Here is an 18,961-nt window from a genome sequence, read left to right as displayed (position 1 = left end):
ATAGTCTCCAGTGAGCCAAATCTTAACCATGGCACAACCAAACAGACCCATTGCCTGCACAAGAGCTGAGCACCACTGGAGGATATCTCACTCCGACATAGACTTCCTTCAGTACAAAGTCGTCCTTTTGTCTTCTAACACTACCCTCACATGGCAAGATAACCTACTTCATCTAATATGCACCCAGTCTTAGCTCCTGACACCAATCTGCCACCTTCACCTCCCCCCTTCTCTATCCACCTGCACCTTCTCCACAGTCCTTCCTTACAGTCCATATACGACACCTGCTTCAAATAGAGCCTCGCACCTACCCTACCCAGCCTCGCACCTACCCCTACCCTACCCAGCCTCGCACCTCCCCTACCCTACACAGCCTCGCACCTCCCCTACACAGCCTCGCACCTACCACTACCCTACACGGCCTCGCACCTACCCTACCCAGACTCGCACCTCCCCTACCCTACCCAGCCTCGCACCTACCCCTACCCTACCCAGCCTCGCACCTACCCCTACCCTACCCAGCCTCACACCTCCCCTACCCTACCAGCCTCGCACCTACCCCTACCCTAACCAGCCTCGCACCTACCCCTACCCTAACCAGCCTCGCACCTACCCCTACCCTACCCAGCCTCGCACCTACCCCTACCCTACCCAGCCTCACACCTCCCCTACCCTACCAGCCTCGCACCTACCCCTACCCTAACCAGCCTCGCACCTACCCCTACCCTACCCAGCCTCACACCTCCCCTACCCTACCAGCCTCGCACCTACCCCTACCCTAACCAGCCTCGCACCTACCCCTACCCTAACCAGCCTCGCACCTACCCCTACCCTACCCAGCCTCGCACCTACCCCTACCCTACCCAGCCTCACACCTCCCCTACCCTACCAGCCTCGCACCTACCCCTACCCTAACCAGCCTCGCACCTACCCCTACCCTAACCAGCCTCGCACCTACCCCTACCCTAACCAGCCTCGCACCTACCCCTACCCTACACAGCCTCGCACCTACCCCTACCCAACCCAGCCTCGCACCTACCCCAACCAGCCTCGCACCTACCCCAACCAGCCTCGCACCTACCCCTACCCTAACCAGCCTCGCACCTACCCTACCCAGCCTCGCACCTACCCCTACCCTACCCAGCCTCACACCTCCCCTACCCTACCAGCCTCGCACCTACCCCTACCCTAACCAGCCTCGCACCTACCCCTACCCTACCCAGCCTCACACCTACCCCTACCCTACCCAGCCTCGCACCTACCCCTACCCAACCCAGCCTCGCACCTACCCCTACCCTACACAGCCTCGCACCTACCCCTACCCTAACCAGCCTCGCACCTACCCCTACCCTAACCAGCCTCGCACCTACCCCTACCCTAACCAGCCTCACACCTACCCCTACCCTACCCAGCCTCGCACCTACCCCTACCCAACCCAGCCTCGCACCTACCCCTACCCTACACAGCCTCGCACCTACCCCTACCCTACACAGCCTCGCACCTACCCTACACAGCCTCGCACCTACCTTACCCTCACCTATACAGCCCCGCACTAACCCTCCCCTATAAACAATTGTACCTACCCTATCCTCACCTATAGACCCTCACACCTACTCTACTACACACACACTAATGTACCCTCCTCACACATGTCCCAATCTCTACTCTGAGCATCACTCGCTCCCCTGGGCTCAACTCTGAGCAGGACCATCCCTACCGCTTGTTATCACGTCTGCCTTTTTATGTATGTCTGTGGGATATGTCTGTCTGTGGGCTCATTTAATAAAAATCAATGTGCTTTAATTTGACCTACAGGAGCCAATCAGATATCAACTTCCGGTAGTCAGGTATGGGTTTCTATGGGTTACAAAACACAATATCATTATTTCAGTTACCTATACACAGAAAGAGGAATGACACCAGAGGAACTGAAAAATACTACGTTATAATAATAACATTTTATGGGTCATGAAAATATAGAAAAATATAAGAAACGGAATATAAATAATCATATATTATATTACACCTCTGGTCGCTGTAATGATGGAAGCATAAATGATACACAATACTCATATACAAATATTACATAGTTGTGTAATACAAGAGAAAGGCCCCATTTCAGTTACCGCCTCTCGACCTCATTTACACTACACACTGGATGTATTGATCAAAACGCGTTGGTTATGCAGTGGTGCGTCTGGATAACCTGCCCACTGAGGCCTCCAACTTCCCTCAGAGGCTAAAACTGCTCCTGTGTGTGTGGAGATGGGAGAGGGCCTCAATCTAAAGCGGAGGCATATTGCGTGAGATCTCTCTGGTCGTGAAACCCAGAAACTGTTCCTAGGCAATTTGACGCCATTCTAGCACTTGCGCACGTCTGCACCAGGAGAGGCGGACTGGGGGTGTGGAAGGATTGTTCTAACGTATGTCTATTACAGTTCAGTTGTATTTACGCAAATATGGTTCATGCAGACCTGCAGAAACACAAACGTACATATACACTGAATTACAGGTTTATCACTGTGCGAAATGCGTAAAAGCATAATACGAGACCAATAAACTAGAGTGAATCTAAATTCCTTTCACGGAGTGGCAATTGACGTGCCACCCTCTACACAGCAAGGAACACCCCTAAAAGTGTACCATCGACACCCCTTATTCTCCTTTTAAATCTAACTTTTGCTCTGCTCCGCAAATTTAGGCAACACGCTTACTCCGTACTTTACAATGAACACCCCCACTCCATCAAACTGCTCCCTGCAAACATTGCCATCTTGTTCCTCAAAACCTAGGCGCGTCGGCATGAGTCTAGACGCAGGTGCGCAAATCTGTGCGTACAGCGGTCTCAAAGCCGATTTTGCACCGTGCATCGGACAGTTTGCAAATGACCGGGTCAGATAGTGGTTAGACGCACCCCTGCCCCTATTATTTCTGTAAGGTAATGTTACCTTAACAAACCTCATAAGTGAGAGTTGAATGTGTGCCTGTGTCCCCATGCTGCGAGCTATGCTCGCTATGTGGGGAATGCAGCCTGAAAAGAAACTAAAAAATAGCTCACACTGATCATTATGCGGAAACCGGCAGCAATTGCGAAACGCGATGTGCTGTTTTCAGTATATAGCACCTGGAGAAGTTTGAGTGATACCGGTTACAAACCGAGCAGTTCATGTGCGGTGGAAGTTTATGTAGAGGTTTTGAAAAGGTTGGATTGACACAGAAATAATATACTGCATGGTTTATCCAAGGTTGCCTGTGAACAACGCGTTTACAAGCCAGCTCTAAAATTGCTTACCCAAATCCTTCTTCACGTTCACACCACATAGGATGCCCCCATTGCTGCCAAAATTCATTTAATCTCCAAGGATTCCATCTCGTCCTACCCAAGACTGTACAAAAGTCACAATGGTTTCCGAGGGCAATTTGAAAGAACTCCCAGGTGGTCCGGAGAGCTCCACGCAGTCCGCTCACTTTGTCGACTTAGCAGTTTGTGTTACATCCCGTTGTAGAAGACAGAATCATGAACCGGCCCCTGGAGAAGTGAGCATGAATCACTACTGCAGAATCTACTGACAAACGCGGGATCCAAACGTATCTCTTCGTGCGCAGTGTCCTCCAAGTTACCAGTCCACAGACACCCAGCAGAGAGCTGATAATAATATTCACAGATAGAGATTAGAAATTCATCAGAACTTGGGGGAAAGGGTGGATTATATTTTTACTATGTGTGTCAGAAATGCGGTATGTCAGCCTATGGAAGGACACTGTAGGCAGCCTCATTTAACCAGAAAATAGCGGATTGTAGATGTGACAGGATGGACCTCCTATGCCACCCTGACTGTTGTTGCTGGGAACTGGCTGGGCTTACTTTGCCACCTTTCCCTTTCGTTATCCCAAATGCGCCCTCTTGCCGCAGTAGGAGGGGCTTGCAATGCTGCCACCACTGAGCTCCTTCTATGGCACTCAGAACCACGTTCCTTCTGGGTCACTGACGCTGCTAGCGTGTCTCGTTGCTGGTGTACCTGGGCTGGTAACTTCGGACCTCTTACTATGGATCCGGGTTGCTGTGAATGGATCCCCCTCTGACCTATCACACTAACCAGGGCTGCTGGGTAGCGGGCAGAGCGGTGGTACTGGAATAGCTTGGGTCCAAACCTCAGACAGCCAGCGAACGGATTAGATTTAGGGTCTAATCTGTAGATCACAGGAATACAGCAATATTGAAGATGTTTCCAAGCAGGTCTTTGAAGCAAGATGTTTATTTGCTCTCACTGGGTAAAAGGTACCAATGATCAGGTCAGTTGATATCAGAAGAACACTTTTCACATACAAGCCAGTGCCTTTTATACATTTCAGACACAGGCTATTTTTTAGCAGGATAGACTCTATTTACACAAACATGGATTTACATGCATTGCAAAGCTAACAAACTTTGCGCTTATCTATGAAATTCACTCTGGACAACAGGCCATACAGTAACGACCCGCTGCTGGGCCTTTGGCCAGAGCAGGCATGACACTTCATCACAAAACTTCATTAGCTCTTCCTGCTATCAGACTCCCTTGCACATATGCCTAATTTGAGGTTTCCACTAGCAACCTTACAAATCCTAAACAATGACACTTCCACACTAAATACATCCCAATACACACAAGACCTCCATCCACAAAGGCCTATTGTATCAGATATATACATCAGAAATAAGGCATATCCTTTAGTAAGGTGAAAACAGGAAAAACAGTTTCTATCCTGGTCCCAGAAATAACGATTTCCTATCTCAGAATATATACAATATTAAAAATTAGTGCATATGCAATTATATAAATAAGCGGGCTGCGCTATTTCCCTTAAATAAATTCATACCAGAAGTTATTTATCAGTGATCCAGTCACAGTAGAGGATTACATTAATATAGCAAAATGCAAATATACTGTAAAATATCTCAAGTCCTGTTAATATATTGGAACAAATGTAATATAATAGTATATAATGCACACACATATATAATAGGTTTACTGGCAGTCAGTGTGGTGCGTGTAGTAAAAGCCACAATCTGATGTGAAAGATGGAAGTGGTACATCAGCTTGGTGTAGAGTCTCAGTAAACAGTTAAACTCCATTGTCTCGCTGGCAACCAGCAACACGACAACAATTCCACCCAGGGCCGATTAATTGCAGCACACCAACCCCCAGACGCGTGACCGGCGAGCCCCACGCCCCAGCAGCTGCTGCCTGGGAAAGGCTGCGTACTATATACAGCTACCACCCCGGAGTGAGCGCAGATCTCATCCCTCTTCCCAATTCCTTACATTTTCAGTAAGATGTGCTGTACTCGTTATCTCCACTTTAATTGCAGCTAATTAGGTGTGGATCATCATCACCAGTTATTTATATAGCGCCACTGATTCCGCAGCGCTGTACAGAGAGCTCATTCCCATCAGTCCCTGCCCCATTGGAACCTACAGTCTAAATTCCCTAACACACACACACACAGACAGGCACACAGACTAGACTGTTAGCAGCCAATTAACCTACATCCTGCGCTGTGTAACCAACAGTCCACTCATAGAATCGCTATTGGTGGTGTAATAAGGTTCCACTCCAATTATTTACAGCCGGGGCACCGAGCATCCCGGCGCCAGACAGCCGGGGCACCGAGCATCCCCGCGCCAGACAGCCGGTACGCCGAGAGCCCCAGCACGAGACAGCCGGTGCACCGAGCGTCCCCGCGCCAGACAGCCGATGCACCAGGCGTCCCCGCGCCAGACAGCCGATGCACCAGGCGTCCCCGCGCCAGACAGCCGATGCACCGAGAGCCCCAGCGCCAGACAGCCGGTGCACCGAGAATCCACCCACACTACAGTAACTCAACAACCTAATATAATTAATGTACAACATGCAATAAATTACATTTCAAAGATTTCTACATCGTTACTTCTCCCTGTGCCACAACCTGGTTATACGAGTCCAGCATCCGCCTTACACAGACAGGATTGAATGTATTTGTATATATAGGCTCAATCTCCTTAGGGGGTGCAATTTCTCCTTGCACTCACCATTTCCTGAGCCAGAGGATATTCCTTTACCTGATCAGGAAGAGTGTATTATATCTGCATATCAGTCACTTTCCAGTCTTCTGCTGCTGTTTACAATCCACAGGAGAGAACAGACCACACCTAGCAGTGTGTAATATTACAGAGAATTACAATGTGACTCATATGTAGGACAGAGGTAGAACAGGCAGCCAAGATACTGCACATTCTTCTCGTCCAATATCCTCAATGCAGCCAGTCTGCTCCACACACTGACAGCGACACTGCCCCCAAGACACATCCTGTAACCTGGATAACCGAGACCTCACTTGGGCTCTCTGCCCATCTACAGAATATAATTATTATTCATACATCTAACTCACAATTAGAAAAACAGTTTCAGGTTAAAAAAAAAGAAAAGAAAAAGAAACTTCTCTAATTCCAGGCAACATTGCTCCAGGAATTCTCTCCCTCAAAGGTTCCATTTCTGATACGGATGTTACAGAAATGTAAAATGTGTTAATATTTGTTGTTTGGTCATTTCTGTGCAATGTAAAACGTCTTTACAATATGGATAAACCCCCAGGCGGGCAAACGGGGGGCACACAGCCCACCAGGCGGGCAAACGGGGGGCACACAGCCCACCAGGCGGGCAAACGGGGGGCACACAGCCCACCAGGCGGGCAAACGGGGGGCACAAAGCCCACCAGGCGGGCAAACGGGGGGCACACAGCCCACCAGGCGGGCTCCAAGAGGATACAGCAAAAAATGTCAGAAAGATCCGTCAATAACTTGCACAACAGATTCTAACACACAGACTGTGCAAGTTCCTCTCACCTTACTTACATAAACACACATTATGCCCTGCAGCTCAATTCCAGCAACAACATGCTATGAATACCGATGACACGCATACCGGTGACACGGCTGGAGCACAATACACGTGATGACATAAAGCGCGTACACTTATATTACAACGGATGCAAGAAACCTATGTAAAGTGGTCATGAGATAGATGGACCCGCAGGTCTGTGTCCGCCACGTTGATCTGACCAATCAGAAAGACACAAGGCGTTACATTAAGAGATTTACAAGCAGTATTCTTGAGCGCTGGCCACGGGTAATGGTCCAGCATTCCGGGCTCAGGGAGAAAGGGACTCACAGAAGTGGGGAATCAGACTCATTAGGAATTGGAATGGTTATAAAGTTAATACTTATGTCCTTGAATAAGCTTATTAAGAGCATTTAAAATAAGTGGGAAGAGCTCTGAGATGACAGTGACGATGGAGAACACAGGTAACAGACTTCTAATTGTAAATTAACTGTCTAAGCCTCAAGGAGAGAACTGATTCACAGACATTAGGCCATAAAGAGAATGAGAGAATTATTTACAGTCCTGCAATAACTTCAGAGAAAATAGAGAATGAATCTAACTTACAATGTGTTATCTTATACTACCAGCAAGAACCTGGGGAAGAAGGGTGGATCCATTAACTTATGTATGAAATATGAACAGAATACAATTGTGTGAGTCCCCATGTGCGACCTGTCCCAACAAGGTACCGGAGTCCCAACAAGGTACCGGAGTCCCCATGTGCGACCTGTCCCAACAAGGTACCGGAGTCCCCATGTGCGACCTGTCCCAACAAGGTGCCGGAGTCCCAACAAGGTACCGGAGTCCCCATGTGCGACTTGTCCCAATAAGGTGCCGGAGTCCCCATGTGCGACCTGTCCCAACAAGGTACCGGAGTCCCCATGTGCGACCTGTCCCAACAAGGTGCCGGAGTCCCCATGTGCGACCTGTCCCAACAAGGTACCGGAGTCCCCATGTGCGACTTGTCCCAATAAGCTACTGGAGTCCCCATGTCCAACCTGTCCCAATAAGCTACTGGAGTCCCCATGTCCAACCTGTCCCAACAAGGTACCAGAGTCCCCATGTGCGACCTGTCCCAACAAGGTACCAGAGTCCCCATGTGCGACTTGTCCCAACAAGGTACCAGAGTCCCCATGTGCGACTTGTCCCAACAAGGTACCAGAGTCCCCATGTGCGACCTGTCCCAACAAGGTACCAGAGTCCCCATGTGCGACCTGTCCCAACAAGGTACCGGAGTCCCCATGTGCGACCTGTCCCAACAAGGTACCGGAGTCCCCATGTGCGACCTGTCCCAACAAGGTGCCAGAGTCCCCATGTGTGACCTGTCCCAACAAAGTTCCAGAGTCCCCATATCCGACCTGTCCAAATAAGCTACCGGAGTCCCAATGAGCTACCAGAGTCCCCATGTGCGACTTGTCCCAATAAGCTACCGGAGTGCCCACGTGTGACCTGTCCCAATAAGCTACCGGAGTCCCCATGTCTGACCTGTCCCAACAAGGTACCAGAGTACCCATATCCGACCTGTCCAAATAAGCTACCGGAGTCCCAATAAGCTACCAGAGTCCCCATATCCGACCTGTCCCAATAAGCTACCGGAGTCCCCATGTCCGACCTGTCCCAATAAGCTACCGGAGTCCCCATGTCCGACCTGTCCCAATAAGTGGCAAGCATCCCGCCCAGAGATGCCCTCTTATACCAGACACATTGCTGCAAAGTTTCACGGCCAAACATGATAAATACTGAGACGCGGTCGGGGGCCCTGCAATCCCTTTCAAGTGACCATTCTATATCACAGCTCTGTCGACTGGGTACTAAGCAGTCATTGTAGATAAAAACAATTACACCTTCATATATCTGAATGTGGAGCTTTAAAGCCTCTGAATCAGAACCAGTGAGTAGGAGAAGATAAAGAAGACCTGTCAGGTTTGGGTTATTAGATAATTGTGCAAACATCTATTATTGCTTCCTATAGTGATAGTCCACAAAATTTTTTTTATATTGAATGGATGAGGAGACCATCGTCCAGCAATGTCATCATTTCTGGCACTGCTGGCTCTGGTAAGAGGTATTGTCTGGTTACAGCCATCGTCTCACGCAGGTCTAGAAGGAGGAAGAACTGAGAGGGCAGGAAATGAGTAATCAGTGGCAAGTTTCAGTGACAGCTGTCAGGAGACCATAGACAGAACATAAAACCACATGGAACGTCTACAGTTAAGGGCACAGCGTACTGCATGATGTAGCTGGAGGATTTCAGTTCAAGTAAAATCTAGGCAACAAAACTGTTCTTACTACTGGAGTAATGGCTGTCAATCCCCTTATCACTTGTTTATATCTGTTAAACGAAAACCGTACAGTCCGTGTGAAACATACAACTTGACACTAGGGAGCAGAGATGGACAATGTCCAAATAAATTAAACTTACAGCAATATATCATGATGCAAAAACTCCACATTAGAAGGATAATAAGAATCCAGTATATTTTCAAAGAACTCAAGAGTGATGATAGATGCCACTTCCTAGACCTCACCTAGAGTAATGTCTCCAGTTCTGAGATCAGATCTCCAGGGCGGAGAGAGAAGGAGAAGAACCACTTCCTAGACCTCACCTAGAGTAATGGCTCCAGTTCTGAGATCAGATCTCCAGGGCGGAGAGAGAAGGAGAAGAACCACTTTCTAGACCTCACATAGAGTAATGGGTCCCGTTCTGAGATCAGATCTCCAGGGCGGAGAGAGAAGGAGATGAACCTCTTCCTAGACCTCACCTAGGGTAATGGGTACAGTTTTGAGATCAGATCTCCAGGACGGAGAGTGAGGGATATAAGCCACTTCCTAGACCTCACCTAGAGTAATGTCTTCATTCTGATCAGTTGAGGAAGGAGATGTCATTTCCTAGTTCTCATTAATGTGTCCAATTCTGAGCTCAGATGTCAAAGGTGGGGAGCGAAACAGAACCTTATAGATGGGACTATTGCAATCAGATGCACACTCAATGTCATCTCCTAGCTTACATATCATGTAAGAGAATGTAGAAAGGAGATACTTACGAGGTGGACAGGACCTGCCATGTTCCTTCTCCTCTTCTGACTTTACTTTTGTACTTGACTGTTCATCCTTTCTCCCTGATGGCACTTTTTCCACCCTCGCCTGGAGAGCTGATGGCTTTGGAGGTAATCGGGGCTGAGGTTCATCCCCAGTTCCTCCTTCGGGATCCTTCTGAAAGAGACCGGCTATCTTCTTCACGGACACACCAGATGTAGTCTGCTCAACAACGGATTCTGGGAGTCCAGTCTGGGGGACGTGGGTCACAGGAACATTCGGGGGACAGGGAGGAGGCTTCTGTGGTGGCTTCGGAGGCAGATGAGGGGGAGGGCGATTTGGTGGCTTAGCTTTAATAATACGGAGAGGCTTCTGGGAAAGGGGAATGGGAGGTGGCAACGTATCAGTGGCTGACATGGCTCCAGTGATGTCACACAGGTTGAGGAGGCATCATGGAGAAAGCTGAAAGAAAGGAGACAACTATTATAAGGCAATCAATTTATAAGTGTCCACTGTGTCCCTAACACACAATGGCCAACATGAATACACACTGCAATACAGGTAATACCAATGGATAGCAAAAGAAAGGGAGCTATGAGTCCACCCCACCTCCTGCAGGGTCATACACAGACAGAATGGATCTATGTGTCTGCCCCTCTTCCTGCAGGGTCACACAGTGACAGACAGAAGGTAGCTATGAATCTGTTCCTCCCCCTGCAAGGTGACAGACAGAAGGGAGCTATGAGTCTGTCCCTCCCCCTGCAGGGTGACACAGACAGAAGGGAGCTATGAGCCTGACCCTCCCCCTGCAGGGTGACACAGACAGAAGGGAACTATGAGTCTATTTCCTGCTGCTGTTATGGACCTACAAGGAGGATGTTTAGGGATGCACTCAGGATGTTCCTGCTATTCTGTGTACCATATATTTATTTTCGGAAAGTGCCAGGAAGTGAATTTCCTCCTGATAATAACATTTATCTGAGCTGGGCTTTCTGTGATAACACATTAGGACATATTACTATGCTGTCCGGTCATTGCAGAGTATTACACAAATAACCGTCATCTTCCCTTCCCCAACCACTGCACATAACGACCCCTAAACATGGCCTTACCCTTTAACCCCAAACATAGATAGTAAGCTCTTATGTCCAAGGTCTACTACCTAGATGTCTTGGTATGAGAGAGAGCTGTGGAAGGTTTAGGCGTTATATAGAATGTAATAACGGATCTATAGTTAGAGAAGCAGCTAGACATTAAGACATGCCTTTATCCTCTCATTCCTATATACTGAATGAACTCTTTATGGAGGAGTGGATTTAGTTGGAGTTCTATGCGCTATAGCAGATTTATGCAACCCATGGCTCGCCAGCCAGTGTGGAACTACAAGTCCCAACATGCACCGTTAGCCAGATTCTGGCAGAGGATGCTGGGACTTGCAGTTCCCCACCAGTTGGAAAGCCAACCTCTGCTGTAATTTACTGGGACTTGTAGTTCCACCCAGTCTAGAGGGCAACTAATCACCAACCTCTGCTGTAAATGGTAATTACTGGCAGCGCACAAACTGTTTAATTAGTGACACCGTTCCTGCAACCTGAAAAGTCATCAAAGAACTGTGATAAAAGAATAATGAGTTCATCAGGGTTTCCAGTAACAAAACAAAGGATTATACCTGGACAGACAGAGCTCAGCGACACACCCACTAGTCAGACTGGTTGCAGTGATCACAATGCATTGATATGTAAATAGATACTGTAGTAAAACCCCTCCAGCTAGGACCTGGGTATCCTCATTTCCCAGAAATACGTCAATTCTGAATTCTAAATTTCCCCGAAATATAGAGACGGCCACACACAGATATCTGCAGCGATCCTGGGCAAATATCACAGAGCAGATAATCAGACTGTGTGTGTGTCTCTGTGTCCTTCATCCGAACAAATGCAGGTAGCCCAATGACCCAGTCCAAGGTAGCCCACTAGGGGACCGGTCCGGAGGCCAAATGCCCACATACACATATATATATATACATACATACACACCTCCCCCAGCCCATGCCTGTGACGCAAAGCGGGATCCTACCGCAAACTGCCCACTGGCCTAATATGATCCTGTCGTGAAGTGGTCGGTCAAAGCCCCTGTTATATCTGGAGGAACATGATTGGTAGGAGTGGGATTTTAATCTTTCACTTATATTTATCAAACATTCTAAAAATAGAAAAGTATATACCCCTGGGGTAGAGAAAGGCAGATTGTAAAACATGACACAAAATGACAACAGATACTAGCGGGAAAATATCTCACACTTTTTTCAAAAAACAGATCTCAGTGTGAGAAACCCCCATTAAAAACCCATATAGTGGTACATTCCTGGATGTGTGTTATTTAGAGGTACACGGAGGGTATTATACGGCAGCAGAGGCGGGGGTAGGGGGGCTGAACGTTAATAAGATCATTGTTTAACTAGCAGAGGGATCTCCCCGAATTAACATTCTTTGGCTCCAGAAAAGGATCACAGTAACCCCTGGGATACGTGAGAGGGGTCCAGAGCTGGGACCGGTGGGGCCCAAGACACAGATACAGGTATTATAAAATGTCACATGACAACTGGAAGCAGGAACACGCGTGTACATGTGTAGGCTGCCCTGGGAACGACCCCGTGGACTCTGCAGTATAGACAGGAAAGGCTGCACCCCTCCTAACAATGTTCAGGAAACTGCCAACCTGAAGATACGTAGAGGGAGCGACGGAGGGGTATACTGAGAGAGGATACAGTATATAGAGAGAGGTGTAACCTGCAGAGCTGACACTCTGATAAGAGAGGATACAGATACATTAAATTTAGAGACGTGTAACTCTCCTATACCCAACTTGCAGACACGTACAGGGAGCGATGGAGGGATATACTCTGACACTCTATATTGCAGAGAAGGTGCAGACAAGTGAGTATACCCTGCAGAGCTGACACTCTGAGATGAAGAGAATACAGTATAAAGAAATGAGAGCTCTGTACCCCACAGAGCTTACAATCATTAGACTATCACTCATACAGATCGTGTGATAGGGATAGGTGGAGGAGATACAGGGACACAGACAGTAATACATATATAGAACATACAGATCATATGATGGGGATAGGTGGAGGAGATACAGGACACAGACAGACAGTAATACATATATAGAACATACAGATCATATGATGGGGATAGGTGGAGGAGATACAGGACACAGACAGTAATACATATATAGAACATACAGATCATATGATGGGGATAGGTGGAGGAGATACAGGACACAGACAGTAATACATATATAGAACATACAGATCATATGATGGGGATAGGTGGAGGAGATACAGGGACACAGACAGTAATACATATATAGAACATACAGATCATATGATGAGGATAGGTGGAGGAGATACAGGACACAGACAGTAATACATATATAGAACATACAGATCATATGATGGGGATAGGTGGAGGAGATACAGGACACAGACAGTAATACATATATAGAACATACAGATCATATGATGGGGATAGGTGGAGGAGATACAGGACACAGACAGACAGTAATACATATATAGAACATACAGATCATATGATGGGGATAGGTGGAGGAGATACAGGACACAGACAGTAATACATATATAGAACATACAGATCATATGATGGGGATAGGTGGAGGAGATACAGGACACAGACAGTAATATATATATATAGAACATACAGATCATATGATGGGGATAGGTGAAGGAGATACAGGGGCACAGACAGACAGTAATACATATATATAACATACAGATCATAGGATGAGGATAGGTAGAGGAGATACAGGACACAGACAGACAGTAATACATATATAGAACATACAGATCATATGATGAGGATAGGTGGAGGAGATACAGGACACAGACAGTAATACATATATAGAACATACAGATCATATGATGAGGATAGGTGGAGGAGATACAGGACACAGACAGACAGTAATACATATATAGAACATACAGATCATATGATGAGGATAGGTGGAGGAGATACAGGACACAGACAGACAGTAATACATATATAGAACATACAGATCATATAATGAGGATAGGTGGAGGAGATACAGGGACACAGACAGTAATACATATATAGAACATACAGATCATATGATGAGGATAGGTGGAGGAGATACAGGACACAGACAGACAGTAATACATATATAGAACATACAGATCATATGATGGGGATAGGTGGAGGAGATACAGGACACAGACAGTAATACATATATAGAACATACAGATCATATGATGGGGATAGGTGGAGGAGATACAGGGACACAGACAGTAATACATATATAGAACATACAGATCATATGATGGGGATAGGTGGAGGAGATACAGGGACACAGACAGACAGTAATACATATATAGAACATACAGATCATATGATAAGGATAGGTGGAGGAGATACAGGGACACAGACAGTAATACATATATAGAACATACAGATCATATGATGAGGATAGGTGGAGGAGATACAGGACACAGATAGACAGTAATACATATATATAACATACAGATCATATGATGAGGATAGGTGGAGGAGATACAGGACACAGACAGACAGTAGTACATATATAGAACATACAGATCATATGATGGGGATAGGTAGAGGAGATACAGGACACAGACAGACAGTAATACATATATAGAACATACAGATCATATGATGAGGATAGGTGGAGGAGATACAGGACACAGACAGACAGTAATACATATATAGAACATACAGATCATATGATGGGGATAGGTGGAGGAGATACAGGGACACAGACAGTAATACATATATAGAACATAGAGATCATATGTTGGGGATAGGTGGAGGAGATACAGGGACACAGACAGTAATACATATATAGAATAGAACATACAGATCATATGATGGAGATAGGTGAAGGAGATACAGGGACACAGACAGACAGTAATACATATATAGAACATACAGATCATATGATGAGGATAGGTGGAGGAGATACAGGACACAGACAGTAATACATATATATAACATACAGATCATATGATGGGGATAGGTGGAGGAGATACAGGGACACAGACAGTAATACATATATAGAACATACAGATCATATGATGGGGATAGGTGGAGGAGATACAGGACACAGACAGACAGTAATACATATATAGAACATACAGATCATATGATGGGGATAGGTGGAGGAGATACAGGACACAGACAGTAATACATATATAGAACATACAGATCATATGATGGGGATAGGTGGAGGAGATACAGGACACAGACAGTAATACATATATAGAACATACAGATCATATGATGGGGATAGGTGGAGGAGATACAGGGACACAGACAGTAATACATATATAGAACATACAGATCATATGATGAGGATAGGTGAAGGAGATACAGGGGCACAGACAGACAGTAATACATATATATAACATACAGATCATAGGATGAGGATAGGTAGAGGAGATACAGGACACAGACAGACAGTAATACATATATAGAACATACAGATCATATGATGAGGATAGGTGGAGGAGATACAGGACACAGACAGTAATACATATATAGAACATACAGATCATATGATGAGGATAGGTGGAGGAGATACAGGACACAGACAGACAGTAATACATATATAGAACATACAGATCATATGATGAGGATAGGTGGAGGAGATACAGGACACAGACAGACAGTAATACATATATAGAACATACAGATCATATAATGAGGATAGGTGGAGGAGATACAGGGACACAGACAGTAATACATATATAGAACATACAGATCATATGATGAGGATAGGTGGAGGAGATACAGGACACAGACAGACAGTAATACATATATAGAACATACAGATCATATGATGGGGATAGGTGGAGGAGATACAGGGACACAGACAGTAATACATATATAGAACATACAGATCATATGTTGGGGATAGGTGGAGGAGATACAGGGACACAGACAGTAATACATATATAGAATAGAACATACAGATCATATGATGGAGATAGGTGAAGGAGATACAGGGACACAGACAGACAGTAATACATATATAGAACATACAGATCATATGATGAGGATAGGTGGAGGAGATACAGGACACAGACAGTAATACATATATATAACATACAGATCATATGATGGGGATAGGTGGAGGAGATACAGGGACACAGACAGTAATACATATATAGAACATACAGATCATATGATGGGGATAGGTGTAGGAGATACAGGGACACAGACAGTAATACATATATAGAACATACAGCTCATATGATGGGGATAGGTGGAGGAGATACAGGACACAGACAGACAGTAATATATATATATAACATACAGATCATATGATGAGGATAGGTAGAGGAGATACAGGACACAGACAGACAGTAATACATATATAGAACATACAGATCATATGATGAGGATAGGTGGAGGAGATACAGGACACAGACAGACAGTAATACATATATAGAACATACAGATCATATGATGGGGATAGGTGGAGGAGATACAGGGACACAGACAGTAATACATATATAGAACATACAGATCATATGTTGGGGATAGGTGGAGGAGATACAGGGACACAGACAGTAATACATATATAGAATAGAACATACAGATCATATGATGGAGATAGGTGAAGGAGATACAGGGACACAGACAGACAGTAATACATATATAGAACATACAGATCATATGATGGGGATAGGTGGAGGAGATACAGGACACAGACAGTAATACATATATATAACATACAGATCATATGATGGGGATAGGTGGAGGAGATACAGGGACACAGACAGTAATACATATATAGAACATACAGATCATATGATGGGGATAGGTGTAGGAGATACAGGGACACAGACAGTAATACATATATAGAACATACAGATCATATGATGGGGATAGGTGGAGGAGATACAGGACACAGACAGTAATACATATATATAGAACATACAGATCATATGATGGGGATAGGTGGAGGAGATACAGGGACACAGACAGACAGTAATATATATATATAACATACAGATCATATGATGAGGATAGGTAGAGGAGATACAGGACACAGACAGACAGTAGTACATATATAGAACATACAGATCATATGATGGGGATAGGTGTAGGAGATACAGGGACACAGACAGTAATACATATATAGAACATACAGATCATATGATGAGGATAGGTGGAGGAGATACAGGACACAGACAGACAGTAGTACATATATAGAACATACAGATCATATGATGGGGATAGGTGGAGGAGATACAGGGACACAGACAGTAATACATATATAGAACATACAGATCATATGATGAGGATAGGTGGAGGAGATACAGGACACAGACAGACAGTAATACATATATAGAACATACAGATCATATGATGGGGATAGGTGGAGGAGATACAGGGACACAGACAGTAATATATATATATAGAACATACAGATCATATGATGGGGATAGGTGGAGGAGATACAGGGACACAGACAGTAATATATATATATATATATATATATATATATAGAACATACAGATCATATGATGGGGATAGGTGGAGGAGATACAGGGACACAGACAGTAATATATATATATAGAACATACAGATCATATGATGGGGATAGGTGGAGGAGATACAGGGACACAGACAGTAATACATATATAGAACATACAGATCATATGATGGGGATAGGTGGAGGAGATACAGGGACACAGACAGACAGTAATACATATATAGAACATACAGATCATATGATGGGGATAGGTGGAGGAGATACAGGACACAGACAGTAATACATATATAGAACATACAGATCATATGATGGGGATAGGTGGAGGAGATACAGGACACAGACAGACAGTAATACATATATAGAACATACAGATCATATGATGGGGATAGGTGGAGGAGATACAGGACACAGACAGTAATACATATATAGAACATACAGATCATATGATGAGGATAGGTGGAGGAGATACAGGACACAGACAGACAGTAACACATATATAGAACATACAGATCATATGATGAGGATAGGAGGACACACACTACACACTGTGATATACATAACACACAGACCTCCCAGGCTGATGGATACACACAGTGATACAATGTATCTCTTACCTCCGTGCAGGAAGCTGCTGGGTGTAATCCTGACACAGCCGTAACTCCTGCAGGACTCAGTGCTGAGCAGCCGGGGGAGGTGCCGGGGGAGGAGCTTGAGGAGGGGGGGGGGGGGTATCTATTGTTCTCATACAGCCCAGATCTCATATCCATGTATACCTCTATCTCTGTATACTGTATATACCTCTATATACTGCATATACCGCTACCTCTGTATACTGTATATACCTCTAAATATTGTATGTATCTCTACCTCTGTATACTGTATATATCTCTATCTCTGTATACTGTATATACCTCTATATACTGCATATACCTCTACCTCTGTATATACCTCTATATACTGTATATAGCTATACCTCTGTATACTGTTTATACCTCTACCTCTGTATACTGTATATACCTCTATATACTGCATATACCTCTACCTCTGTATACTGTATATACCTCTATATCCTGTATATACCTCTACCTCTGTATACTGTATATACCTTCACCCTCTGTATACTGTATATACCTCCACCTCTGTATGCTGCATATACCTCTATATACTGTATGTACCTCTACCTCTGTATACTGTACATACCTCTATCTCTGTATACTGTATATATCTCTATATACTGCATATACCTCTACCTCTGTATACTGTATATACCTCCATATACTGTATATACCTCTACCTCTCTTTACTGTATATACCTCTACCTCTGTATACTGTATATACCTCTTCCTCTGTATACTGTATATACCTCCACCTCTGTATGCTGCATATACCTCTTCCTCTGTATACTGTATATACCTCTACCTCTTTATACTTTGTATACCTCTGTATACTGTATATACTTCTAC

At 45.1% G+C, this 18,961-nt stretch overlaps 3 protein-coding genes across 5 annotated transcripts in view; 2 read left to right on the top strand and 1 right to left on the bottom strand.

The window, feature by feature from the left end:
• Positions 1-18,187, bottom strand: part of LOC142151036 (rho guanine nucleotide exchange factor 15-like) — a 42,264-nt gene extending 24,077 nt beyond the window's left edge. The window contains exons 1-2 of one of the 2 annotated variants that reach the window (XM_075206289.1): positions 18,113-18,187; positions 9,947-10,400 (exon numbers count right to left, since the gene is read on the bottom strand). In XM_075206289.1, the coding sequence (XP_075062390.1) occupies positions 9,947-10,355 (409 nt within the window). In that variant the 5' untranslated portion in view covers positions 10,356-10,400; positions 18,113-18,187. Of the gene's footprint in view, positions 1-6,082; positions 6,102-9,946; positions 10,401-18,112 lie in introns of those variants that run through there. The other variant, XM_075206290.1, reaches the window with a different exon arrangement.
• The window catches only part of RNF167 (ring finger protein 167), a 147,139-nt gene that overhangs the window by 3,250 nt on the left and 124,928 nt on the right, over positions 1-18,961 (top strand). The gene's annotated exons all lie outside the window — the stretch shown is intronic.
• Positions 12,804-18,961, top strand: part of NFAM1 (NFAT activating protein with ITAM motif 1) — an 89,314-nt gene continuing 83,156 nt past the window's right edge. The window contains exon 1 of one of the 2 annotated variants that reach the window (XM_075206294.1): positions 12,804-12,874. The gene's annotated coding sequence lies outside the window, so the exon portion shown is untranslated. The remainder of the gene's footprint in view (positions 12,875-18,961) is intronic. The other variant, XM_075206293.1, reaches the window with a different exon arrangement.

Source organism: Mixophyes fleayi, chromosome 4 (assembly GCF_038048845.1).
Source record: "Mixophyes fleayi isolate aMixFle1 chromosome 4, aMixFle1.hap1, whole genome shotgun sequence".
Taxonomy (NCBI): domain Eukaryota; kingdom Metazoa; phylum Chordata; class Amphibia; order Anura; family Limnodynastidae; genus Mixophyes; species Mixophyes fleayi.
Note: the sequence above shows the minus strand (reverse complement) of the source record. Positions and strands in the feature narration are given on the sequence as shown.